This window comes from Zalophus californianus, chromosome 8 (genome assembly GCF_009762305.2).
Source record: "Zalophus californianus isolate mZalCal1 chromosome 8, mZalCal1.pri.v2, whole genome shotgun sequence".
Taxonomy (NCBI): Eukaryota; Metazoa; Chordata; class Mammalia; order Carnivora; family Otariidae; genus Zalophus; species Zalophus californianus.
Window position 1 is genome coordinate 72624297 of NC_045602.1, and position 26218 is coordinate 72650514.

Sequence of the window (26218 nt, forward strand, 5' to 3'; positions counted from 1 at the left end):
TTTTTAAGTATGGTACATATATTTCAACTTTCTGCCAGAGAAGATGACACTTTTTTTTCTTCATATGTACAACTAGTAGCTACCTAAGCATACTTATGGGCAGGCATTATCCTCTTCTGCTTGCCGGCAAAATTAGTAGTAAGCTGTGAACCAGCTGTAGTAGCATTCCTTCCTTTAGCAAGGATAGTGGACTCTATTAGAAGTGGAAAATAAATGTTATTCTCAATGACTCAAACATTTGTGTCTTATTCTTTACATGTTAAACTGTATAATGTGATGTATCTACTGTTTGTAAATTTTACTTCAGGTATTGAAATTACAAATCATGCAACTGCAACACTAGAAGGCAATCAGATTTTTAACAACCGGTTTGGAGGCTTATTTTTAGCATCTGGTGTTAATGTGACAATGAAAGGTATGTTGGAGTCTGCTCTGCCTATAAATACACAAAATATGCCATGAAAAGATGTTATCGAAGTCATTGCTGTCACTCTATACCAAGTTAACTACAACTCAAGGAACTATTTTGAAAGCTTTAACTTGTTCTAAACAGTTGGGAGTATCTTACAAAAGGAAAATCCATTTCTATTTTAAGCTGATTTTTTTATTTAATTGGTTAGCCTCCTTTAAAGGTCTTAAAAAAGTGAGATTATATTTTTATCTTAAGTCTTTGTCCTCTAGAATTTTACTTATTTTTTTCTTTTATTACAGATAACAAAATAATGAACAATCAAGACGCCATAGAAAAGGCTGTTAGTAGAGGCCAATGTTTATATAAAATATCAAGTTATACCAGCTATCCCATGCATGATTTCTACAGGTATATTTCTAAATTACTTGTGAGTCTTGAAAAGGGGGAGGTAGTGATTTTCTTTTCTAAACTGGCAAGGTACATTTCTAGATTTTTCTCTTAAATGTAAGCTAGAGAAAATTGGGTATTTGGAAATTTACCAAGGAAAGAGAATATAATTGAGAATTTTATATTTGTCCACATTAAGTTCTGTGATCAGTCTACTTGATTGTTTTTGGGACCATAAATATGGAAAAGTATACTGCAGCAACTCTTGCTACCATCACAATAGCAGTTTCAAAGTAAAGCTATAATTAAGTGTCCCAAATGCCCCAGTCACTGAGACGTTTTTGACTCCCTTCCCACCCTGCCCCCAGGTTAAGTTTTTTTTAAATGAAAGTTTCAGCTGCCTTCTACAATTTGCAAATCATCTGTTTTTCTCAGAAGACACAGAAGATTCACTTTATTACTTTTATATTACATCTACAATTTGCAAATCATTTTTCTCTGACACAGAAGATTGACTTATTACTTTGTATTACATTAAAGTCCTTTTGCAGAAATTAACCTGGGCTGGAGCTACAGAAATTTTGGTTTTGGTCCTCTTTTAAGCCATAGGTCATAGGGTAAAATGAAAATGTTGAGGAAATAAATTTCAAGAAAAGTTAACATAAGCTTTTGCTTTTTAGATGTCACACTTGTAACACCACAGATCGAAATGCCATATGTGTGAACTGCATTAAGAAGTGCCATCAGGGACATGATGTAGAATTTATTAGACATGATAGGTATGTAGCACACTTGTTTGCTCTATTACCCACTTATTTCCCACCCACCCACCCCCCCCCGGCCACTTTCCTAATTTTTGGGTTTTCATTTTGCTTTAGGTTTTTCTGTGACTGTGGTGCTGGAACACTGTCTAATCCTTGTACATTAGCTGGTGAGCCTACACACGATACAGATACACTATATGACTCTGCTCCACCTATAGAATCTAATACATTGCAGCACAACTGAATTTCCTTCCCTAAAGAAAAAGTCCTGCCATTCTAACATCATAACTTAAAACATTTTTTTTGGAAGAAGATTTAAAATATTTGCCCATGCTACAGGAAGAGACTGTATTAAAAATGGATACACGAGGTCAGTTGACACTATGAAGCTCAAGCTACCAAAAAGAAAGTGGCAATATATTGACTCAGGATCTCAAAGCTGGGTGTTTTAGCATTACTGTGTAAAGACTTTTGAAGGGACAGAAGTGAAGAAATAAGCTGCAATTTTGTACAGATACCAACTTCTGAAAAAAAGCTGGTGTTTTTACAACTAGCATTGAATGCAGTCCAATTTGCAGTAGTACTCTTCAATAGACAAGCAGCTTTGTTGCTGCCTTTATGGACATGGGTACCAATTGCTTTTGTAATATGGTAAAAATGTGAGCTAGCACTTCTGCGTTTCTTTTGATTTTTTTAACATGTATTCAGATTGAGAAATATGATTTTAATGCTTTAATCTCATGTAGTTTGTTTTTAATTTCAAGCAAATCTTCTTGTACTTGAATGTGCCCTGTTTTGTTAGCACACCTAGACTTGCTGTAACTGTACTCATGTCCCAGTATGTACGTTCTTTCTATGAAAGAGAAAACACTAATCTTAAATTATATCCAGCAATGTTTCTGGTATCCTTTAAGAAAAGTTAAGACTATTATTTCCTTCCCTTCCCTGTGCAGCATTCAAAATCACCCCTAGAAAAAGTGAGTGTTTTAATGAGACTTCCTAGGAAGGGATGCACTGTAAAACAAAAAGTATTCTTGTAACTCAGTTTTGTGAAAGGTAAAAACTACTATGTTTTAAAGTACACTTTAGAAAGTCTCTTCAAAACAGTCCTGTATTTGAACTCTGTTCATAGTTTTTTTTTGAACAGTTTAGACGAACTGCTGGAAATTAAAAACAATTTCCTGCATTAAGCTGAGACAAGTATATATACAGCCCTATACAGTTTCATAGCTCCCCCCATTTATGTGTATTGGTGACAGTGGGTATAAACAGCCTGAAAGTGTATGCATGTACCATAACATCTAGACTTAATATATTGTGGAGTATTCAATAACCATTATGTAGAAGGTAGATAAGAATTAAAAGGGTTTAATTTCCTAGAAAGAAAATGGAAAAATGGTCATTTTTAAAAAATAAAGTTTATTAGATCATAATGTTGTCTGAATTTACCACCTTTGTCAAAAGCCAACTCAAAGCTTCCAATGTAGTCTATAATTCCTTAATCAAAGTCAGCAATTTAGGGACAGCTTCAGCATCGATAGTCGACCTTTCACTAGCCAGGCAAACTTCCCTTAAAATTAAAAAAAAAAAAAAAAGTTCAGTTCATGCTTTTCATACATAGTGCATCAATCATCCCTTTACGGTTTTAATAAGGTCACATGTATGGCAAAATTATATCCAAGTATAATTACCGAAATAATCGCAGTGATTGAGTCATCTTCTCAAATTCTCTTGCTTTTCTATGTCCCTTTTGAATAACCTCCTCTGGAAGATTAGCAAGCCTTGCTGCATTAAAGCCATAGCTTTTAGGACAAGCTCCCTTAATGAATTTATAGAGGAAGGTAATAGTCTCCTGGCTGGGATCCTCACATTCATTTTCTACCATGCATGCCTAAAAAAAGGAAAATATGTTCTGTTCATGTGCTGGCAATGGAAGTACCACCTGCCTTGACTCCCTCAAAAATCTAAACTTCTGAATAAGTAATTTATACATACCATGTGGCCCAGGCGCACTGCAACATTTTGGGAATAATCTTCTACTAATGAATGGTAGTGGGTAGAAAACAATGTACGACACTTTATGTTCTCAGCAAGTTCTTTAACAACCGCGTTTGCTATTGCTGTTCCATCAAATGTTGCAGTACCTCTTCCTACAAAAGTGAAATATGCATAAATTATATATCTGCCTTATACCAAAAAGGAAAGAAAACAGTATAAAACGGTAACCTCAATTAGTGCATCTAAATAATTGGCCCTGTTTAGCTAAATAGAGCTGCATTTTTAAGGATTTTTAAGTAATCTCTACACCCAACATGGGGCTCAAACTTAAAACCCAGAGATCAAGAGACTCACATTCTACTGACTGAGCCAGCCAGACGCCCCTGCATTTCTTTTTTTAAAGAGTACTCTTCAGGTACCACTGATGTTTAATACGATGAAAAAATTTAGAGCCTTGGTAATTAAAAGGTTTTCACATGATATCTCTTACCTCCCACTATGGGTCTATGGCACAAAGGTGAGTGCATTCAAACTTTTTTTAAAGAAAGGTCCGACCATTGTCAAGAAGAATAAAAGTTTTAAAAATAGCCTTTAAATGGAAATTGTAATGTCTTACCTAATTCATCCACAAGCACCAGAGAATGTGCTGTTGCATGTGTAAGTATACTGGCAGTTTCACTCAATTCAACAAAAAATGTACTTTCACCTAAAAAAACACACAGAAGGAGATCTTTTATCCTAAAATAGTTATGTTCATCTTTTGGGTTCATATCATGAGCTACCCAGTACCAAAGGTTACATCTCATTAAGAGATTATGCAATTCTTGAAGGAAGAATATTTTCAAATGCCTGAAAGCACTCCACTTTGCATAACACAAGAAAAATCAAACATCGAATTTAAATGGCTCATACAAATTTAATTTCAAGGCACATATATTTATCATACAAAATGTAGAAATGAACTGTCCACTAATAAAGCCTTAGGTGAAAAAGACGACTCACCTGACATTATTCTGTCGGAGGCACCAAGTCTAGTAAATACTCTATCAATTGGTGTGAGTCTACACACTTCAGCAGGTATGTAACAACCCGTTTGGGCCATTACAGCTAATAGGCCAGCCTGTGAAGGAAGGAGGAAAGAAAGGGCTTTAATACTAAATAAGAACAATTATGTACGAGTCAGGCACTCTTAAAAACTGTTCACAATACAAAGTAGGCAAAGTGAAGCCTAGAAAAGCAAGAGGCTTAAGGCCTAACTGGCCTTAAAACCTCAGAGCCTGTGACTTTTTAACCCGCTGCATTAGTGATTCTCAACCCTGGCTGACTACACAGAATCTTAAAATCACTGATGCCTAGAACCAATTCCAGACCAAATGCATCTATTTGGGATGATGGAACCCCCTCTGTACTTTTTTTGTGAAGCTCTCCCAAGTAATATTAAAAAACGAAAATGGGATTGAAACCCAGAGTATACTATACTCCTGCTAGTTAGCAAATTTATGGTGAACCTAATCATACAGGAGAGCTGGGGGGTCAGCAAACATTTTTAGTCAAGGGTCCAATGTCTCTCTCACATTTTTTTTTCCTTTCTATAACCTTTTAAAAAATGTAAATATGTTTAGCTCAGTGGCTGGCCAACCCCTGGTATAAAGAGAAGACAGAAGCAGTTTCTAACAGTTATTAGAGGTCATGAATTTCAGTTGCGCTCCTACCTGAACAAGTCTGTCATGGTTCTTTTATAAGGATTCCCACACGAGTCTAATTGAGTAACAAACCTCCAACATTTTCATTCATTATGAATTAACAAACCTCCAACATACTCATTCATTATGAATACATCTACCTTCAGAGGAAATGAATCCAATCAAGTCAATGTATGCTCCCCATAACATGAGACAAATATCTGATAAAGGTAAATACAATTCTCAATTTTATAATACAAAGCATTTTTCCTTTGCTTCCCATTATGCTGGTGACTGAATTCTATGTAATTTATGTGCTGTTTGGGAAGGGGTGGCCTAAATATGTAATAATTCCTAAAGTATACAAACGACTTTGTATAACAACACCTTAAGGTTCAGTTTACCTGTCTCATGAGCGTGGACTTGCCCCCCATGTTAGGTCCAGTCACAAGCACACAATAAGCTTTGCCATTTTCCTCCTCCTCCTCTTCTTCCTCACAGCCTATTAGAATGTCATTAGGTATAAAGTCATCTCCAAAAAAAGTCTTCGTAATGCAGGGATGACGTGATCCTCTAAGGTCTAAGAAGGGAGGAGTGCCTTCTTCTGGCAACAGAATTACTGGACGACACATAGGGCCATCACCCCCTCGACTGTAGTTAGCCAGGCACAATAAGACATCTGTTAAAGAGAGGGTAAAAGGCTTCATTTTTGAGGCTGCTTCAGAAGCAAAGATCCAACTAATTAAGAAGTCTTTCAAAAAGACTTTTTCAGTGGAGGGCAGTATATTCTAGTTGCTTTTATACCTGTTTTTTTCTAAGAGGCAAACATATAAAAGAATCTTAAGAAGAAAGTAAATTCACCAATTTTGAACACCTGTGCTGAGGGAAGATTTAAGTTACCCACCAAACCGTTCAAAGTTGTATTGGTTTAAGGAATAATTGTGCTATTCAATTCTGGACAGTTGTATTCAGATCAGAACAGTTCTATTACAAATTTGGGTAACCTATGGTTACTGTACTTTTAAAACACAGGAAAAAAAACAAACAGCAAAGGCTCCAAATAAGTTGGAAATTTAAAGAAAAAGCAAACTATGAAATTGAAAAGGTTGCCAAATTACAAATATATAAATCAGGGCTCTAGAAATCAACTATAAGAAAAAAGTGTGATAATTTGGGCTAAGATAAAAAAGAATTAAGATCTTGAAATATATGCATGTAAAGAGATCAACTGAAAAAAAGAAAAAAGTGATGTGCCAAGACAGTTTTAATTTAGTCTAACAAAAAAGAGAAGCTTAAAAAAACATTATCAAAAACAGTATCAGATACTAAAGGTACTAAAAATCTGGGGTGCCTGGGTGGGTCAGTCAGTTGAGCATGTGGAATGTAGTACTCTTGATCTCAGCTCACATCTTAATCTCAGGGTTCAAGCCCCGAATTTAAAAACAAAGCAAAATAAAACCCCTGCTTTAAAAAAAAATAAAGGTACTAAAAACCTATCAATCTTTCATTCAATTATTCAAGACTGAATAAGGCCAAAAGTGAACTTAAATTGCTAACTAGGCAATTTTGTCTAGTGAGGAGGCAAGTATATGCACGTCAAGATATACACCTTGTTAGCTGTGTTTAGAGATATACCTCAATGGCAAATGTCCAATGGATTTAAATCTTAATGCGTAACTGGGACACAAGGACTAACCAAAGTTTGTTCAAAGTCTTACCCAATACTGCGATGCACTCAACAGCAGACTGCCAGTCCTTGTAATTTTTATCAAAGTTAAAGAACAGTCGCCGCATGCAGTCCTTCAATGATACGTCTCTCCGTTCTTCAGCATTTATCAGATTAGCCAACTTCTTCTCAATAGTTTTGGTCCAGTATCGCTTACACCCCTTCTTGGTAGATTTTAGCTCATATTCTTCTGGCAAATTACGAGTGATGAAATTCTCTGGAATTTCCAACTGGTAACGGTTCCTACCGATTCCCCAGTAGACAATGGTCCTACAGCCAATTCGACTGCGCTGTTTCTCCAAGTATTCCAGGAGGCTCTGTTCATTTTCTCTTATGTCAGCAAGAGCTTGGTCATAATCAGAGTCAAATCCTGCTTTGGGAGTAATTAGTCCAGTCTTTCGAGCCTTCTCATGGTCAAAGGCTGTATCCCATCGGTTCAGTTCTATAGTCAAATCTGGAAAACGGCCCTCCGGATTTTTTGTCTGTAGAGTAATGACCTGCTTAAGGATTTTAGACTTAAAGTTGTCAACGACTTCTTCCATAATCTCTATAATTTTACATATTACTTTGAATCCTTCTAGAGCAGAAAGAAAATCAATAATCTTTTTTTTGCTGTACGTAGTTTCTTCATACATGATAGCCCTGCTATCTGGGTGGTTCTGGCTCTTCAGGGGAGACCCAACATTGTGAATTTTACTCAGCAGCCTTTCAAGGTCTGGAAGCTTCTTCAGAAGGTCTGCCACGTCAGAGATTTTGTCAGGCACAACCATGAGGTCTTCTATAGCATCTAGACGATCGTTGATAGCGTAAGGGCTACAGAGTGGGGCACAAAGCCACTGCTTTAGAAGCCGCTTACCAAAGGGAGTATGGCAAGTATCAATCTTTTCTAGCAGGGTCCCTTCAGTAGAACCATTTGTTCCATTCGTGAAAATCTCCAAGTTGCTTAATGTCACAGCATCTAGCACCATTCGTTGATTGGCTTTAGCAAAAACAGCATCAGGTTTTGTAGCACCGACCATGTCAGAATCCAAGGGAATGTATTCTTCAAAATTAGCCATTGATAAAAGCTCTTGATCAATAAGGCATTTTTTGAGGTAGAAGACACAACCACCTAGAGCGGAGAGGGCCAATTCACTTCTCTCTCCTGGTGTCAACCCAAGAGAATCAGACTCTGAGGTCATACCTTTAAGCACCTGGGGTAACATCACCCCACTGTCCTCATTTAACTTCTCCTTAAAATATCCTTCTTCAAGGAGAGTTCTCAAAGTTTTAGCTGCATCCCAAAACTGGGAGCCTGGTATCAGACCTTCCTGAAGAGAGGATGATAATGAACCCTTCAGAATCATCTTAGTTTCTGTTGAGAGATTTCCTTTCTCAAACAAGACTTGTACTGGAGGATAGTGTGCCACTAGAGTCCTAAATCTGGAACAATGGCGATCATCTGAAAACTGACCTATGAAAAACTTTCCCAGTGAGGTATCAACAAAGCATACTCCATACGCCCGAGTGTGGCCAGAAGAATCTTCCTCTTTTTCTTTGAGGCTAAGAAGATACTTACTATAGTTCTCAGAGGGGTCACCTTCCAATACACTGTAGGTCTGTGTACCCTTGGTAATGACTCTACAGATCTCCCTCCGCACCACTCTGTCATATTTAGATATATGTGCCATCTTCCGGCACCGTGCCTCCATCATTTCAGGGGTCTCAGTCTGTTCCACTCGTGCTACTTTATAGCCCTTCTGAACCAGAGAATCGGAGTATCGGCCAAATGCTATTTCAGGGAAACCAGAATGAGCCCAGTTGCCTTTCATGAATACCAGACCTAGTTCGTTGACTCCAATAAGAGCATCCATGTGGTACAGCTCATAAAACTTCCCCACCTTATAAAATATAACAAGATCAAAGTTCTGAGACTTAATCTGCCACCACTTCCTCATCCCAGGAGTACAGGAATTAAGGAAATCCTCAGGAACATAGAGTGTGGATACATCAAAATCAGGGTGATCAGGTCGCCTCCTGTGTAGATCTCTTCTCTTTTCCTCCTTAAGCCACTCTAAAGTTTCATGATACCAGATAGTGGGGCGACTACTATCATCACATCCTCCACCAATGTGGGCTTGAGATTCAGAATTTTGAGGGGCAGAGAAAGCATTCAAAGCACTCTTGGTTTCTGATGAAATACCACTTGATCGTTTGGTAGCCAAGGGCATTTCCTTCCTTGAACTTTTCCTTTTGAGAGAACCATTTCCAGTCACCATTTTCTTCCGCTTTGAAGCAACTTTGACAGGACTGTCCAGGCCTTCACTGTCACTATCCCCCACTCCACTGCTTATTTCATCACTACTCCCTTCCTCCTTAGCATCTGGCTTGAATTCCACATCAGAGCCGCCAATGTCACTCTCAGAGTCTGATATGACCCTTCGTTTTTTTATTTGGCGGCTACTTCGCCTAGATCCTTGGACCTTAGGCCGTACTTCCTCTTCACTTTCAATTTCATTATCTTCTTCACTCTTACCTGATGAGTAAGTTGCACCTACCTGGCAGGCAAAGAAAGAGTTACTTAAAGATAAAACAAAATCTGGAAAATTAAAGTACTGCTGTGGAGTATCTCTCAATATGCTGCAGTATCCTGTATCAGGAGAACCCAGCTCCAGAAATGAGAAACTATATTCTTTCTTAACGAATTTCCCAAAAAAAGGTATCAATTTCAGTAGCATCACACTATAGGATTAAGCGATTCTCTGACAGTTTTATCCTGTACAATAGTGTTGAAGCCATTAGCGACCATACATCCCAAATACGTACAGGTGATACCCTCATTAACAGTCAGCTGTGGAAATAACTTTAAATCTCCCTCTGTGGGGCGCCTGGGTGGCTCAGTTGGTTAAGCGACTGCCTTCGGCTCAGGTCATGATCCTGGAGTCCCGGGATCGAGTCCCACATCGGGCTCTCTGCTCAGCAGGGAGTCCGCTTCTCCCTCTGACCCTCTTCCCTCTCGTGCTTTCTATCTCTCATTCTCTCTCTCTCTGAAATAAATAAATAAAATCTTTTAAATAAATAAATAAATAAATAAATAAATCTCCCTCTGTTATCCTGGATCTGTCTTCCAGGTCCTCTCTCCTCTTCCAGAGGGACATATGAAGTTTGCCATTTTAAGCAGTGCAATCTATAGGGGGTTTCTAGTCCTTGCTCTTCCACAAACCAGCTGCAGCTTCTTGGGCAAGGCACAATTCACTTATCATGGATCTCCCACACATGTGAAGTTACATGAGGCTAAATGATCTCTGTATTACCATCCAGTTCTAAAGCTTTCATTGGTGTTATGACCCCTGGCCTCAACCTCGAAAATAAGATTAAAAGTATCTTTTCTTTCATTTCTCTTAAAATGCTCATTAGTTTATTCCCTACCTATAATAAAACATAAAATCAGGCTTAGTCATAAATGAATTTCTTAAGCACATAGTTCATTAATCTGTTAGAGAAGAATGATTTAATCACTCAAATAGTGACCATTAATACCAAAAAAAAAGTATCGAGAGCATTAGGGATTTCATTTCCAGGGCTTGACCACATCCTCAGAGAGAGGCTTACTGCCAGACATCAAAACCAATTTTAGCACCATGTCCTTACTGTCCTTGTTACTTGTTACCAAAATGGTACTACCTCTTACAGCATGTGTCTTCTACCAGGCTTGAGGCTTGAGAACTTAAGCAAAATGGCTGCTGAGAGTCTAATCTAACTCAACCTACAGTCCTACAGAAGTGTAGGAGTATGTGTATGAGTATCTGGGGTACCTGGGTAGCTCAGTCTGTTAAGCATCCAGACTCTTGATTTTGGCTCAGGTGGTGATCTCGGCTGTGAGATCAAGCCCCCCATCGGGCTCCACGCTGAGTGTGGAGCCTGTTTAAGATTCTCTCCCCTCTTCTCCCTCTCCCTCTGCCCCTCCTCATGCTCACACTCTCTCACAAATAAAAGATAAAAGATGTGTATGAGTGTTGAAGTGTTGTGTGTGTGTATACGTATATAAATACATATATAAATAAAACAAGAGAATATCACTTTAATACCCCCCCTTTTCCATCACTTTCCCAACATAATTAACAACGGACTGTTGAACAATATCCCACCTCCATCTCTTCTTCTTCCTCTGGTTCTGAGGGCTCATCACACACTGCCAATTCAAGCCTCTCAATCTTGTCTTTACTCAAGGCTTCATCTGCACGTTGCATTGCTCTGAGTATTTCAGGCTTTGAACTGTAAAAATGACCTCCTTTTTGCACTTCCTTCGATTTTGAACCTAAAAAATTTAGATTTATATTTCTTATTAAGCAAATCTTACTCACTTATAAATAAAAACTGTTAGCTAGGGAATGGGCTCAATGTCTAACACCTGTAGTAATGGACAAGAATGAGAAGAATCAAGTACAGTTTTTAACATCCCATTATGTTTGATTGATAATAGATCAATAAAGCCTACAGTAACTTAAATTACCTATTTTACCTCCTTGAAGTTGCCTTAACTATTGGGTCACCCAGGACTACTTCATTTCTTCTAATCACCTGGGACTGTGGCCCTAAATAGATAAGGCACCCCTCTTCAGGTGAAGCAGGAGATGTAAAAGGGTTTTGAGACCCTTTGTACAAAAAAATTACTTCAGGAAGGCAAAAGCTACACTGTCAGTTAAATGAAGCTATGATACTAAGTTTATCGCCAAGGTAATTAAATAGAGTATACTAAAAACAAAACCCTACTAGTAAGGATACTAACATTTTGGAAGGGTAACCCAGTTCAAACTTTGAATGGTTTTTTTTTTTTTTTAGGTTGAAATCAAATTGTTTTGTTTTCAGGTAAAACTCTTCCTTTATTCCTTTCAGAATAATTATTTTTTTAAAAGATTTTGAGAGAGAGCACGCCTGCAAGTGGGGGGAGGGGCAGAAGATGAGGAGAGAGAATCTCAAGCAGACTCACCACTGAGTGGAACGTGGGGCTCCATCTCAGGACCCCAAGATCAGGACCTGAGCCAAAACCAAGAGTCAGACGCTCAACTGACTGAGCCACCCAGGTGCCCCAAGAGCTGTAATTTTTTAAATGACACTCCTATCCTCTGAGCAAAAGATTAGATGCAGATGATCACAAGTCTAATGGCAGAGGCCTAACTAGCAATGTCTTTGTTTTCTTCTGACTAAATATAATTGGAAAACAAACCTGAACTTGTCTAAATTTAACAGATCCTAACATTACATTATTTTCTTCTTTCTACTGTATACTAAAACTAATGGGACATCCTAACATGCCATTACATTAGCAACTTAATGGGCTGCCTAAAATAAAGGTTCAATTTCCCATTTTTCTAAAGAGCTGCACCAACACTACAAAATTGCAACAATCATCCATTGGAGGGTGGCTTCTAACTTCCTCAAGTGCCTGTTTGCAGCTGCACACACCCCCCACCTATCTAATGACCTCATCATTCCCCAGAAAATCCCTGATGCGAAATGCTTTCCAATTTTAAGGACCTCCCCCCTCCAAAAAGAATTAAAAACCTACTTTATCCTCATCCATGCTACTGCAACCATTTGGAAATTGAAAGGGCAAAGGTGGTACACAACGGGTGTGCCTCTACAAAATAATGACAACATAAATGTACACTTTTTTGGGTATTTTTAAATTAAAGTCACGTTGCCAAAGTTTTGTTTAGAATCTCAAAACTTGGCATGCCTCGGTGGCTCAATGAGTTAAGCATCCGACTCTTGATTGTGGCTCAGGGTCCAAGATCTCAGGGTCTGGAGATGGAGCCCTGAGCTTAAGATTCTTCCCACTCCCGCCCCACGCACTAGCGTGCTATCTCTTAAAAAAAAAAAAAAGGAATCTCAAAATTAGTCCTAGAAAAAGACCTTGTTACCTGGTTCAACTCTCACTTTACATATGAATAAGCAGTATCTGAGTTACTTTTTTGGCCAAGATTATACAGCAAATTAGTGCAGAAGACAGAACCAAAATTTCCAGATTCTCTTTCCATCCTGCAGGTCAGATTTGCGTGCAGACTGAACTTTCTTCAGTGTACCCTCCTCGCCCTGCAGGATGACACTATGACCAAAAGGCAGGATTCCCAGAGATTCCTGGGAAATTGACCCTTATTCTGATTCCAAAACACTGAGTTCAACAGCACCCTAGCCTGGAGAATCTGAGGATAACGGATAAGGACTTATTCATGCCCAAGTGTATACAGGCAGTGAACCTGGCAAACAATGTGTACACACTGTAGAATTCAAGAAACTGATAGGCCCAAGTGAAGCTACACAGGCAGGACTGCTGACGTCTAGGACATAAAAAAGCTGGGCCTGGAAAAAGAACGTTATGGTTCCAGAAGTCTGATGTGAAACTCAACTCAGATGTGCTCCTAAGTGAGGATTTTGAAGGCTAAGTAAACATGCATCTCCGTCTACCCTAGACAGTGTCACTGATCTATCTGCCACATATCCTGACCGCACTGCCTTTTTCTTAGATCTCTGAAGATCGGGCACTGTTAATTTACCCTTTCCATGCCTGAATTTGGTTATTTGCGTCCAAATGAGATCTAACCATGAAAACATTTTTCCCTTACGGGCATGATACTGCCATTAAGTCAATTGAAAAGACAGAAATAAAAATTCCACTCCACAACAAACCAGCTGAAGACCAGCTGCATCTTATCTTTTTCCCATGCTGGAGGCATCCACCCTGCCACTCCTGCAATTTATTGGCATAAAATACACTTAATTTCAGTGTATGGGAGTCCCAGACACTTGTGCTCATGTGTTGCGTGCTTGCTCTTTTACACTCTCTCGCACACACTCTGAAGAGTGGACTCTCTTACCTGTATATGGCTTTAATAGCCTTCTGCTAACCCAGCCCCTTGTTGGGCTGTCATCAAAAAACTGTACATGAACTCGGACAGACTTCCCTTTCTCACGGATGAATGTTCCATCAAAAGGGTGGTTGTAAACCAGGCAAGGCCACCAGGGGTAACCCTCCATCTTGGCCCAAACCAAATCACCTGGTGAGAAGTCAGAAGAACTGTTGCCAAAAGGAAATATATAACTTGGTTAATATTTGGTTAAACTGCATTAAAGGCAATTACCTACAAATAAGCAATTCCAAGGAAGGTATCATTAACAGTCCTCTGAAGTCTTCTGGCATTAATTAATATTCAAGCACAGAAATTCTAGAATTAATTTTTTTAAATCAGATGTTCAAAAAAAAATTTTAAAAAATCAGATGTTCAAGTCATTTTTAAAAACATAAGCAAATATCACAATGCTTACTTTTAACATATTAAGACAAATACAAATATAATGAATTCTGGTATTAAAGTGAGAAACTATTTCTCAGAAAATCAAAGTTTATATAAGCTATGGCCAAATTCTGGTAGAATAGGCACAGACTCATTGTACATGCTCTCCAAAGTATAACGTATCACACCTGTATGCTACAATATGGTATGTGTCAGGAGCAGGACCTTGACCCACGGTATTAATACCAAACATACTATGTAATTTGTTAACGATAATAAATATTACCTCATTAGACTCTGCTTGGAATCTGTTTCCAGTTAACACTCCACAAGCTACCTAGCACACTACTAACCCCCACCCCTAAGAATCTAGTTTTAGGGAAAAAGTAAACAGAGAACTGCCTAACATGCCCAAAAATAACGAGTATGCCTCCAGAATCAAAAACAAAGATTCAGTCTTCGTGAAAATTAATTTGGTCCTGAAGATTTCCTGAGAAAGGGAAAGGAGAGGGTAGAGGGAGAGGAAGAAGAATCGAGCTGAAAAGACTACAGCAGATGTACGCCTAAAACTAATAAAACACTGTATGTTAGCTAACCGGAATTAAAATTCAAACAATAGGAGCGCTTGGGTGGCTCCGAAGGCTAGGCATCCGGCTCTTGATTTCAGCTCACGTCCTGGTCCTGATCTCAGGGTCGGGAGACTTGAGCCCTGCGTTGGGCGCAGCACTGGACGTGGAGCCTGCTTGAGATTCTCTCTCTCCCTCTTCCCCTGCCCCACCCTGCTTCGTGCACACACGCTCTCTCTCAAAAAAATAAAACTTAAAAAAAAAAGTAAAAATTAAAGACTATAGCAGAGTCCCTCAGTGATGGAGATTCCACAACAGCTAATAAATTCTGCTCAAGTACTCTATACCAAGATTTTCTAAACTTGCTTAAAGGTTTTCATTAAATAACTGCAAAAGTAAAGTAAGTACATTACAAACAAAAATATTTTAGAATAGCTTGCATCAGTACACTGGGGCGACCTTATTCAGACCCAATCGTGAAGTTAAAGTATTCCTGTCTTGAAAAATGTGAATATGGAAACCCCTAGGCTAGACAATCAGAAAAGAAAAACTACAGCATGACTTCGGCTGGAGCTTTCCTCAAGGGCCTTTATGGTACGTGCACTCTTACAGAAATCTACACCAACCTGCACGAGCACAAATCCATAAATATTGCCGTCAAGCTCACCACACAGTTTATCTTCAAACAGGAAGCTCTGTCCGTACAATTCAAATTTCTACCTTAAGCCCTTCCTCCTTGCCAACATACCCACTAACAGGAGACAAAGAAGCTGACAGCTGTGCAGAATGGTCTACAAGCCTCCCTACTGTCAAGCCGTCTTTCTCTTAACTCTTGGCCAAGTAGCCACCTAACCACAAAAAGCCTATCTCAAGTATCAGAAAACCACAAGCTTTCTTCGTACGGAAGTACCTGAGACTACCCTACAACTGTACTCTTTTTCTGCTGCTAAAGGAGGGAAATAACTTGTCTCCCTAAAGACACTATCAGTTCGGAGTCTGAACCCTGACCGTAATTTTTAGAAGACTGGCCAAACAGAGTAAGTACATGTTATTTCAACGAACACGTACCCCCTCAGGAAGCGTTTTTCTGGCTGTATAGTCTTGAGACGTTAGGCTTCAAAGCAGATTTTTCTGAAAGGGGGGATCAGTAGAAATACCTGTCAAGCCTGGCTGCCCTTTATTTTTTTTTTTACAGATTTTATTTATGAGAGAGAAAGAGAGAATGCACACTGAGCGGGGGGGGGAGGCGCAGAAGGAAAGGGAGGGAGAAGCAGGCTCCCCGCTGAGCAGGGAGCCCAACTTGGGGCTTGGTCCCTGGGGATCATGACCTGAGCTGCCGGCAGACGTTTAACCGACTGAGCCACCCAGGTGCCCCCTGGCTGCCCTTCTTAAAGGCAACTAAATCCCTTAAAAGAGACTCAGGTAACATTTTGGTGTGTACGTAGCAAAGCCTGAACCCCATCTGGCTAGTTTGAGGCAGTCCCTTCCCTATGTATTGAATTTATTATATATATGGGGATGAGCCCTGAGCCTGACCAGTATGGGGTTAGGTTTACAAAGTGTTCTTGGTTTGTAAAATTAAAGATGACTATTTTTCTTGCCTTTGTGAACGGAGTTATGGAGGGAAGGACTAAGTGCTGAACTGGCCACCAACTGTTTTATTACCTACATGTCTTATAAAAGTTACATATTCTCAACAATGGAGAATGGAGTTAGTGCATAAGAGACTGGCAAGAATGTACATCTTGGTGATACATTTGAAGTTCAAAGGAGCAGGATGCCTCAAATCCAGTGGAATTCTATTGTGCCTGGTACGAGGCAACAGAGCACTCGCAGGAATCTCAGTTGTCTTGGAGGCTCCCAGAGAAACTATATGACTAGATCAAAAAAAATTTTTTTAAGAATTTATTTATTTGAGAGAAAGTAAACATGAACAGGGGAGTGGTGGAGGGTGAAGCAAACTCCCCACTGAGCAGGGAGCCAGATGATCCTAGGACCCTGGGATCATGACCTGAGCTGAAGGCAGACGCTTAAGAATGAGCCACCAGACGCCCCTAGACCAAATTTCATGAGCAAAAAAGTGAGATGGCCATGCCTGCCTCCTGAAAGTGCCTTTCTATCCTTAATTAAGAGTAACTCAAGTTTCTGACTGAGACCCAGAAGACATGGGGAAAATTTTTTTTAGCTTTATACCTAAACTTACTATATAATAAAATATTGCTGTTTTAACATGAATAAATTCATTCTAGTTTTATCCCAAAGGAAATAACTTGAGCTAAGAATACTGTTACCTTAAAACTCCCACTTGTACAAATGTAGTACAAATTGCAAAACGAACTATACAGTATTCAAAGGTCTCAAAAATTCTAAGCAACCAATTTAAAAATTTAGTATCTTTAAATTTATTTTGCAAGGCAAATGTACATACTCACTAGAGAAAAAAACGTGTAAAAGCTAATTACAATCGGGGTGCCTGGGTGGCTCAGTCGTTAAGCATCTGCCTTCGGCTCAGGTCATGATGCCAGGGTCCTGGGATTGAGCCCCACCATCAGGCTTCCTTTCTCCCTCTCCCACTCCCCCTGCTTGTGTTCCCTCTCTGGCTGTGTCTCTCTCTGTCAAATAAATAACATTGTTAAAAAAAAAAAAAAGGCTAATTACAACCAATTAACAGTTTTGAAGTAAATTCCTTATCTGTAAAGTTAAAATGAACTTTTCGAACTGTTTTTCAACATCACCTTACCCTAAGTATAATCTTACACTTACAGAATCTTACACATAACCTAACTTTTCTGATGTTAGCAACTGCCAGTACATTATATAACTCAAAGACTAAAAAACTTAGTAATAAGCACTATTCCTCTAACGCTAAAAGTGGACACTTTAAAAATTCTGGTCCAGGGGCGCCTGGGTGGCTCAGTTGGTTAAGCGACTGCCTTCGGCTCAGGTCATGATCCTGGAGTCCCGGGATCGAGTCCCACATCGGGCTCCCTGCTCAGCGGGGAGTCTGCTTCTCCCTCTGACCCTCCTCCCTCTTGTGCTCTCTCTCTCTCATTCTCTCTCTCTCAAATAAATAAATAAAATCTTAAAAAAAAAAAAATTCTGGTCCAGGAAACTGTGGCTTCCAACCAAAGTGAGAATTAAGCAAGTAATAAAATATACTGTGTAAGGGCGCCTGGGTGGCTCAGTTGGTTAAGCGCAGGTTTGCCTTCAGCTCGGGGTCCTGGGATCGAGCCCAGCATAGGGGCTCCTTGGTTGGAGGGGCGGGGGGGAGCCTGCTTCTCCCTCTGCCCCTCCCCCTGCTCCTACTATCTCTCACACCCCACCAAATAAAATCTTTAAAAAATAAAATTTTTCTTCCCTTAATACTAACAGTTTTTACATTTATTAATTTTGTGGGCAAACTTCAATTCTTTATAGGTAATTTTAAAATTTTAATTTCTAGTAGTTGTGTAGTTTCCAAAGAATACCAAAATAAAAGGAACATGTATTTTAATCCATGCAAATATTCAAATTTTCCTACCAACATTAAATACTGTATTTTAAAATATAGAAGGCATGCCTAGGTGGTGCAGTCGGTTAAGCATCCAAGCTCAGGTCACAATCTCATGGGTCATGAGACTGAGGCCAAAGCTGGGCTCTGCATTTAGCACGGAATCTGCTTGAGATTCTCTCTCTCCCTTGTACTCTCTCTCTCAAATAAATACATCTTTTAAAGCACTAAAGTATGGAAATATAATACAAGCCTGAGTTCCACAGCTGGAATGTGTTATAACCTGTCATGCACTGGCCCTTGTAAGTGCCTAATAATCCTATAAAAATCACACCCACCTATTCCACTGGCTCTACCATGTAACTGTATTAACAAGGATCATTAGCTCTATGCAATTCGAATTTGAAAATATGTGGGCTGAAAAGTCACCTCGTATCTAAGGATTCTATTACAATGTAAAATACACTGGCTCTTTATAAAAGCCCAAGCTAAAATGCGAAAATAAATATTGGGATTATCATACAATGTACTTATAAAGACTATCCAATTATGACTTTACGTGGTTTTAAAATGTTAATACTTTTTTTTAATTTTTGTTAAGTTTATTTAGGTAATCTCTACAGCCAACAGAGAGCTCGAACTCACAACCCTGAGATCAAGAGCCGCCCACTCTTCCAACTGAGCTAGCCAAAACCCCCCAAAATGTTAATATATCTTAAATGTTTGATATTCTTGGGATTCCAAAGACAGTTTAAAAAAAAAAAAAAAGGAAAAGCTGACAGCTCAGAAAAACAAATGTAAAAGCCTTCATACAATTAGGGCACCAGGCTGGCTCAGTGGGTAGAGAGCATCTGACTCAATCTCAGAGTCATGAGTTCAAGCCCCACACTGGGCGTAGCGCTTACTTTAAAAATAACAATAAAGCCTTCATACAACTAAAAATAAGAAATGTCTCAGTAAAGCCAAACATACAGGGAGCCTGTGTGGCTCAGTTGGTTGGGCAAACTGCCTTTGGCTCAGGTCATGATCCTGGAGTCCCGGGATCGAGTCCCACCCACATCAGGCTCCCTGCTCGGCAGGGAGGCTGCTTCTCCCTCTGACCCTCCCCCCTCTCATGTACTCTCTCTCTCTCAAATAAATAAATAAATCTTTAAAAAAAAAAAAAAAGCCAAACATACACTGAACAGATTTTTGCTTTAAAATCACATTATTTTGCTTTCTCTTTAGTCCATAATCTTGGTGTCAATTACTGGTTGTGCCCCAAATTCATAATCAACGTTTTAGGCTATCCACTTAAAAAGAAAAAAAAATCAGTAGATACCAAAGCACTACTAGATTTTGCTTCTGTAAGCAACAGACGATAAACTGGGCTTGTCTAACAAAAACTTATGCGTATAAACACTGAGTCATAACATGAAAACACTCTCAAGCCAACTTTAGAAATCAGCTATCAGTGTTTGCACCTAACTCTCCAGGTGGACCGTTAGAGACTTCCCCTATCCTCAAACAGCTAAATGCAGTACTGAGAAAAAAAGAAATAATCAGACCAATTAATTCCACCTACCAGTGCACTTCTGCCCATATACCTTTTCCTTCTTCAGCTTGGGTTAACTATGGCCCATCATTTATGCACTAGGGTCTAGGGTGACCATATAAACTATCATCTCAACTGGTGTCTAGTACTATTTTCTAAATAGCATTGGAAAAGAAACCTAAAGTTAGAAGAAACCAGGTTCGGGCGCCTGGGTGGCTCAGTTGGTTAAGCAACTGCCTTCGGCTCAGGTCATGATCCTGGAGTCCCAGGATGGAGTCCCAGGATCAAGTCCCGCATCGGGCTCCCCGCTCGGCGGGGAGTCTGCTTCTCCCTCTGACCCTCCCCCCTCTCATGTGCTCTCTCTGTCTCAAATAAATAAAATCTTTAAAAAAAAAAAAAAAAGAAACCAGGTTCTTTAGATCTTTTTTTTTATTACTAGCACCATGCTCTAACCAACTGAGCTAACCAGCAAGCTGCGTAGATCTTTTTTTTTTTTTTAAGATTTTATTTATTTATTTGAAAGAGCGAGCAAGAGCCAGGAGGGGGGTGAGGGGCAGAGGGAGAAGCAAACTCCTTGCTGAGCAGGGAGCCACATGAGGGCTCATTCCAGGACCCCGAGATCATGACCTGGGCCAACAGCAGACGCTGAAGCGACTGTGCCACCCAGGCGCCCAGAAACCAGGCTCTTTGTGGAGCAGCTTAATTTCATGCCTTAGAGCAGGGAAAACAGTCATCAGACTATTTTCAAAAGCTCTGAGGTAATGTAAAGCCATAAAAGCAGCTCAAAAGAGGATCCCACAGACCAAATTATGACAAGTGGAGCATCTTTTTTTTTTTAAGATTTTATTTATTTGAGAAAAAGCACAAGCAAGAAAGCACAAATGGGAAGGGGGAGGGGTAGAGGGAGCAGCAGACTCCTTGCCGAGCAGGGAGCCCGATGCGGGGCTCGATCCCAGGACCCTGGGATCATGACCTGAGCTGAAGGCAGATGCTTAACCGACTGAGCAACAGACACCCCAAGTTGAACATCTTTAATATGTTTTAATTATGTCAATTAAAACAAGTTAGGTCTGTGACACTAAGTCCACAGGATACTTTTTAAAGAGCTTGAATTTTTTTAATTCTTTTCTCTTACAATAGCTAATATTATATTAGGTGTGATATTAGTTGGAAGAACATATTGCTATAAATATGTTTAACTGTATTAAAGTTCTTAGGAAAGCACCTACAACTAGTGCAGCTAGTTACCTTTAAATAAATGTGCTGAAAAAAGATTTGCCAGGTCTGTTTCTTGTCTGTGAATGGGAACAGGGCATACGCTTCAGAGAGAGACCATTATCACTGAAGACTGTAAAAAACAAACTAGCCAAGATGTGTAGTAATAATAATAATTAAAAAAGCCAGATTTAAGTGGTCAGAAGCCTTACAGCTCTCAATTATGATCTTAATAAACTAAAGAAAAAATTAAGTATGAGAAGCAGGCTCAGGACACACATATGTCCTTCTCTCTCTTTTTTTTACATTTGTTTATTTTGAGAGCACATACATACGCCCTTGGAGGGCAGAGGGAGGGAGACTTCTCGGACTCCACGCTGAATGTGGAGCCCGATGCAGGGCACAATCTCAGGACCCAGAGATCATGACCTGAGCCAAAATCAAGAGTGGGACACTTAACCAACTGAGCCACCCCCCAGGCGCCCCTCCTTCTACTCTTCTTATAGCCATTTACTTCAAACTGATGTCATCTTGCCTCCCTCCTTGCTCTTATGTCCCATTACCTACATCATCACCAACACATGCCTCATCTAGCACTTTGGTCTCTCAACTCCTCTCCTAAATCCTACTCCCACTACCACTACCCACATGCTCTCTCCATTACCAACAGGTCTCCCCATCAAACACACTTAAGGCAGAGTGAGATTTCTTTTTTTAAGATTTTATTTTTGGGGCGCCTGGGTGGCTCAGTCGTTGGGCGTCTGCCTTCAGCTCAGGTCATGATCCCAGGGTCCTGGGATTGAGCCCCACATCGAGCTCCCTGCTCGGCGGGAAGCCTGCTTCTCCCTTTCCCACTCCCCCTGCTCGTGTTCCCTCTCTTGCTGTGTCTCTGTCAAAAAAAAAGATTTTATTTTTAATGTAATCTCTACACTCAATGTGGGGCTCAAACTCACCACCCCGAGATCAAGTGACATGTTCTACGGACTAAGTCAGCCAGGCACCCACAGAGTGAGCTTTCTAAAACCTCAATCTCCCCTATGGAGTTCTTAAATAAAACCTATAGAAGTATTAGCCATAAAGAAAAAGATTGACAAATGTTGACATTACAATTAGTAACTTCTGTTCAAAAAATGTCGTAAGCTGGCAAAAAGGCCTACCCAGGGTGGAAAAAGACTTTGCATCACACACCACTGGCAAAGAACTAGGAAAAAAACCAAAATAGGCAAAAAACACTTGGAACACTTAAGCACAAGAGGAAATGTACATGACCAACACTAAAAAATGCTTAACTTTTTAAAGCTTTCAAATGACCCTCAGAAAAAGTCCAAATGTCTTTGTGGCCTATCAGTCTGTTCATGACTGGATCCTTACACACCATCTTCAAGGCTCCCGTCTCTTTTCTTCCTTCTAACAATCTGCAGGACCTTTTTCCTGAACCAGCTTCCTAACACCCCCTTACTCCCACTGTAGCCTGGCTAACTCCTACCTGTCTCTTGGGTCTAAACCTGAAGAGCCAAAAGCCTACCCTGACACATAACCCCCCTTCCCCTGACCAAAGCTCATTGAGCTCATAAACTCTGCTTCTGCTCCAAGAATTGCCTTTTTGCTTGTCCTATTCAAAGGTGTATCCAGGATCCATAATGCCTAATTCTGTGCCTGGCAGAGTAGGTACATGGACATTTGTTGAATGAAGGCCTTTTAGCACGGATGCAAGAATAATCAATTCAGGGGCGCCTGGGTGGCTCAGTCGTTAAGCATCTGCCTTCGGCTCAGGTCATGATCCCAGGGTCCTGGGATCAAGCCCGGCATCAGGCTCTCTGCTCAGCAGGAAGCCTGCTTCTCCCTCCCCCACTCCCCCCTGCTTGTGTTCCCTCTCTCGCTGTGTCTGTCAAATAAAATCTTTAAAAAAAAAAAAGTCAATTCATGTTCAAGTAAACATTATAACACACCTTGCATGTCTCATGATGAAAATTTTTATGGAAAAACAGTCTGTTATGGAGGATGCAAATGTAGGGGAGGAAAAATGTTTTTCCCTCCAACCTTCTGAGTTCTTGGCTGAGACCCCCTTAGTAGTAACAGGGTAATGAGAAAAAACCTAACAAAAGTTTAACATGTATACCCCTTGTATATATTGGATACTAAGGAAAACAGTAATTCACAGAGATAGCCCAAGTCACCACCTTAAATACCATCTGCAGCTAAAGAGAAAAGAAAAATAGGGGGCGGGGGAGCGGACAGGTATGGGAGGCTACCAGGGAAAGAACAGCAAACAAAGATTATGGTTGTTATGCAGATTTAAGTCAGAAGCTCTCCATTAGTTTCTCCTGATTTAGTCACTCTTCTTTTCCTGGATTAGAAGAGACATCCTTACAAATGGAGGTTTCCTTTATAAATTAAAATGACCCTTACAGAGAGTAACATTCAGTTACTTCTCGTATATGCCGTTTCTCAGGAAGAGTAAGCTCAGGGGTGCCTGGGTGGCTCAGTCGGTTACGCGGCTGTCTTCCGCTGGGGTCATGATCCCAGGGTTCGGGTTCTGGGATCGAGCCCCATGTCGGGCTCCTTGCTCAGGGGGGAACCTGTTTCTCCCTCTCCCTCGGCCTGCCGCTCCCCCTGTTTGTGCTCTGTCAAATAAAAAAATCTTAAAAAAAAAATGAGCTCAAAATAAATCTGTAAGCCAGAGACACACCCTACTATTCTTCACAAAACTACATAGTTAAACTCCCTGCCTGAAAGGGTCGCTTAAAGGAAAAGTAATGACACTTAGGACTTCGGAAAATCTGTAGGACCCCTAAAACTCAAGACATTTCAAACAGCCTACTCAGAACCACTAACCAACTCTCTGATCTTGAAGGGAGTTTTTACACTTTTTCTAAACCTCTATTTCTTCATCCTTTCAAAGGGCTACCATTACCCTTTTTGCCTAATACAATACCTGGGATACAGCAAACGCGAGCTTTTCAAAATGTCGCCCGCTGCTCCGACAAAAGGCCGGCCAAGCCGTGGAACAGCACGGAACTGCTCAGAGCGAGAACACCTCCCGGGAGGCTTCCCCACAATCGCGTCCGTATATCCCTGCCCAGCGCCAGATCCCGGCCTTTAGAGTCTCACTCTCGACTCGTTAAATATTGCAGGGCCCCATCCTCCCATGCAATTGTCAACAAAAGAGACACTATATCATAAAATTGCATCTTTTTCAACTCCACACAATACTTCCAAAATTAATATAGCCTCTAAATTCATTTGTTTTGGTGCACGTTCGGCCTACCTATGGGATGACCCAGCCGATCCCAGCACTTTCTGCGCCCCCCCCACCTGCCCCGCCCCACCCTTCAACCCTCACTCGGGCCAATCAGACTCCTCGGTCCGCGGCGTGACACACCCCCGGTGCACACAGCTCGCGGCCCACCCCCACCCCCACCCCCCACACAGCCCACGCAGGCAGGCCAAGGGCCCACGGCTCCCAGTGTATAGGCGCCCGAGGCTCAAAGCCAAACATCCAAGTGTGTTCCCCGAACGTCTGCTGGCCCTCAATTAACCCTATCCCAGCTATGAACGAAGAACCTCCTCCTCGAATCCCACTCACTGCACGCCGCGCCCCACAGCCTCCGGGCTACAAGCGTTCATCCTCCCCGAAGGCAGTCCTCTTTCCCCGCCACCCCTCCCCCGCTGCAGGCAGGCACCAGCCCCTCCCCCCGCCCTGGGTGCGCACCCGGCACAGAGCATGCAAAGCTCCTTTCTCTTCCTGCCCCACCCCCCACGCTCCCATCTCCCCTTTCTCTTCGCTAACCCGGCCTCCCACCTGGTGGTACCCTTTTCCTCCAAAGTCTGCGCGTCTCCTCCCCCGCTTTCTTCCTGCAGCCCATTTCCTCCTACCCTGTTTGCAATCTACGCCCCCTAACGCCAAGGCTACAAACTCAGGCCCTGCACGCTTTCAAGCCAAGTATGCAGCCCCACCTCCTCCGAGCCTAAGGCCTGGCTGCGAACCCCCCCCAAGTCCTCCAAAGCGAGCCTCCCTTCCCCAGGCTCCCTGCGCTCCCACCCCCGACGCCTCCCCCCACCCCGCTACCTGGCGGGGACCGCAGGAGCGGCAGATCTCCGCAGCCCTCCATTGATGTTCCTCGCCTCCCGCGGCGACGCGGAGCCTGCCAAGGGCCCAGGCCCAGGTTCGGCCTCGCTCCAGGCCGCATCCCCGCCGGGAGAACGGGAGGCCCTGGTGGCAGCGGCGGCCTCGCCGCCTACACCTGAAGCCCTGACCGAGGTCTTATTAGCATTATTCAGCGCTGGAGACTTGGGGAAGAAGCTGTACAGCGTGCTCTGTCGCGACATAGCGACGGCCGGCGAGGCCCAACCGCTCTGTCGGACCGAGCGCTTGGAAGCACGGAATAAACCGCGCGGCGACTGCTGGCGGGAAATCTGGGGGGAGGCGCGCTGCGCCGGAGGAACACTGGCCCCAGCGGCCAATCGGCAGGCGCCCGGGCGTGCGCGGGCGGCGTCGCGGGCGGTGCGCGCCCGGCCCCGCCCCCTCGGGCCGCTAGGCGACGTAGGGAGAGGGGGGCGCCAGGCCGCGCGGGGCCGGGTGGGCCTAGTGCGCTCGCTTCGTGGGGCCGATCCCGGCTGATCTGAGCTGGAACGCCCGGGCCGGAAGCCGGGCGGGGCCGCGGAGCCCCCGCCTCGGGAAGCCGGCCCTCTCTGGAAGGGAAGCGGGCATGATGGGACTGCGAGCGGGGGCCGCGCGGTACGGACATCACGCGTCGCGTGGGCATGAGTGGCCCGGTTGCAGGAGGCAGGCCCAAGGGCCGCGGAAAGAGGCCCTTGCGGAGAAACGGCTTCCCGCGCCTGCCTGAAAAATCCTGTGGTTAGAGGACTTCAGGGGAGGGGGGGTGGAGATTCAGGCTTATTCAGCAGTGGATCAAGTCTCCTGTTCATCTTGTATTCTCAGAACGTTGCCCTTAGTAGGCACTTGACACACTAAACGGATGCTAAGTGGCAAGCACTTTACATGTTTATAATAAAACCTGCCAGCTACACAGAGCTTTCCAATTGTTTAACATAGGTTAATTAAATCTGCTCAGTAACTGTGAGGGAATTACTAAAGGGCCACAGTACCCTATCTGAACCTTTTGGACCAGGTGTGTCCCAGGATGCAGAGTTTTTCAGATCTAGAAAG

General features: G+C 41.9%; 2 protein-coding genes across 3 annotated transcripts in view; one reads left to right on the top strand and one right to left on the bottom strand.

Moving 5' to 3' along the window:
- The window catches only part of FBXO11 (F-box protein 11), an 86854-nt gene extending 83857 nt beyond the window's left edge, over positions 1-2997 (top strand). Inside the window, exons 20-23 of the mRNA XM_027623536.2 lie at positions 308-415; positions 712-820; positions 1480-1578; positions 1678-2997. Of these exons, the coding sequence (XP_027479337.1) occupies positions 308-415; positions 712-820; positions 1480-1578; positions 1678-1807 (446 nt within the window). The 3' untranslated portion in view covers positions 1808-2997. The remainder of the gene's footprint in view (positions 1-307; positions 416-711; positions 821-1479; positions 1579-1677) is intronic.
- MSH6 (mutS homolog 6) lies at positions 2963-25448 on the bottom strand. Of its 2 annotated transcripts, none has more exons than XM_027623534.1 (10): positions 25118-25448; positions 13827-14026; positions 11097-11266; positions 6962-9506; positions 5648-5922; positions 4564-4681; positions 4178-4267; positions 3559-3713; positions 3255-3454; positions 2963-3133 (listed from the first exon to the last, which is right to left on the bottom strand). In XM_027623534.1, exons 1-10 carry the CDS (start codon positions 25375-25377, stop codon positions 3052-3054), a joined length of 4095 nt encoding a protein of 1364 aa, XP_027479335.1. In that variant the 5' UTR covers positions 25378-25448; the 3' UTR covers positions 2963-3051. The 2 variants fall into 2 exon arrangements, with proteins under 2 accessions (XP_027479335.1, XP_027479336.1); XM_027623535.1 differs by lacking the exon at positions 25118-25448 and adding an exon at positions 23984-24332.
- Between the last annotated feature and the right edge of the window lie 770 nt (positions 25449-26218).

Excerpts from the sequence above, each read along its gene's own strand:
- MSH6 (XM_027623534.1), bottom strand. The coding sequence starts at position 25,377 with ATGTCGCGACAGAGCACGCTGTACAGCTTCTTCCCCAAGTCTCCAGCG. Across the intron at positions 9,507-11,096 it reads AGGAAGAAGAAGAGATGGAG|GTAGGTGCAACTTACTCATC; the intron begins GTGGGATATTGT and ends TTTGCCTGCCAG. Across the intron at positions 3,714-4,177 it reads GGTGCTTGTGGATGAATTAG|GAAGAGGTACTGCAACATTT; the intron begins GTAAGACATTAC and ends TCACTTTTGTAG.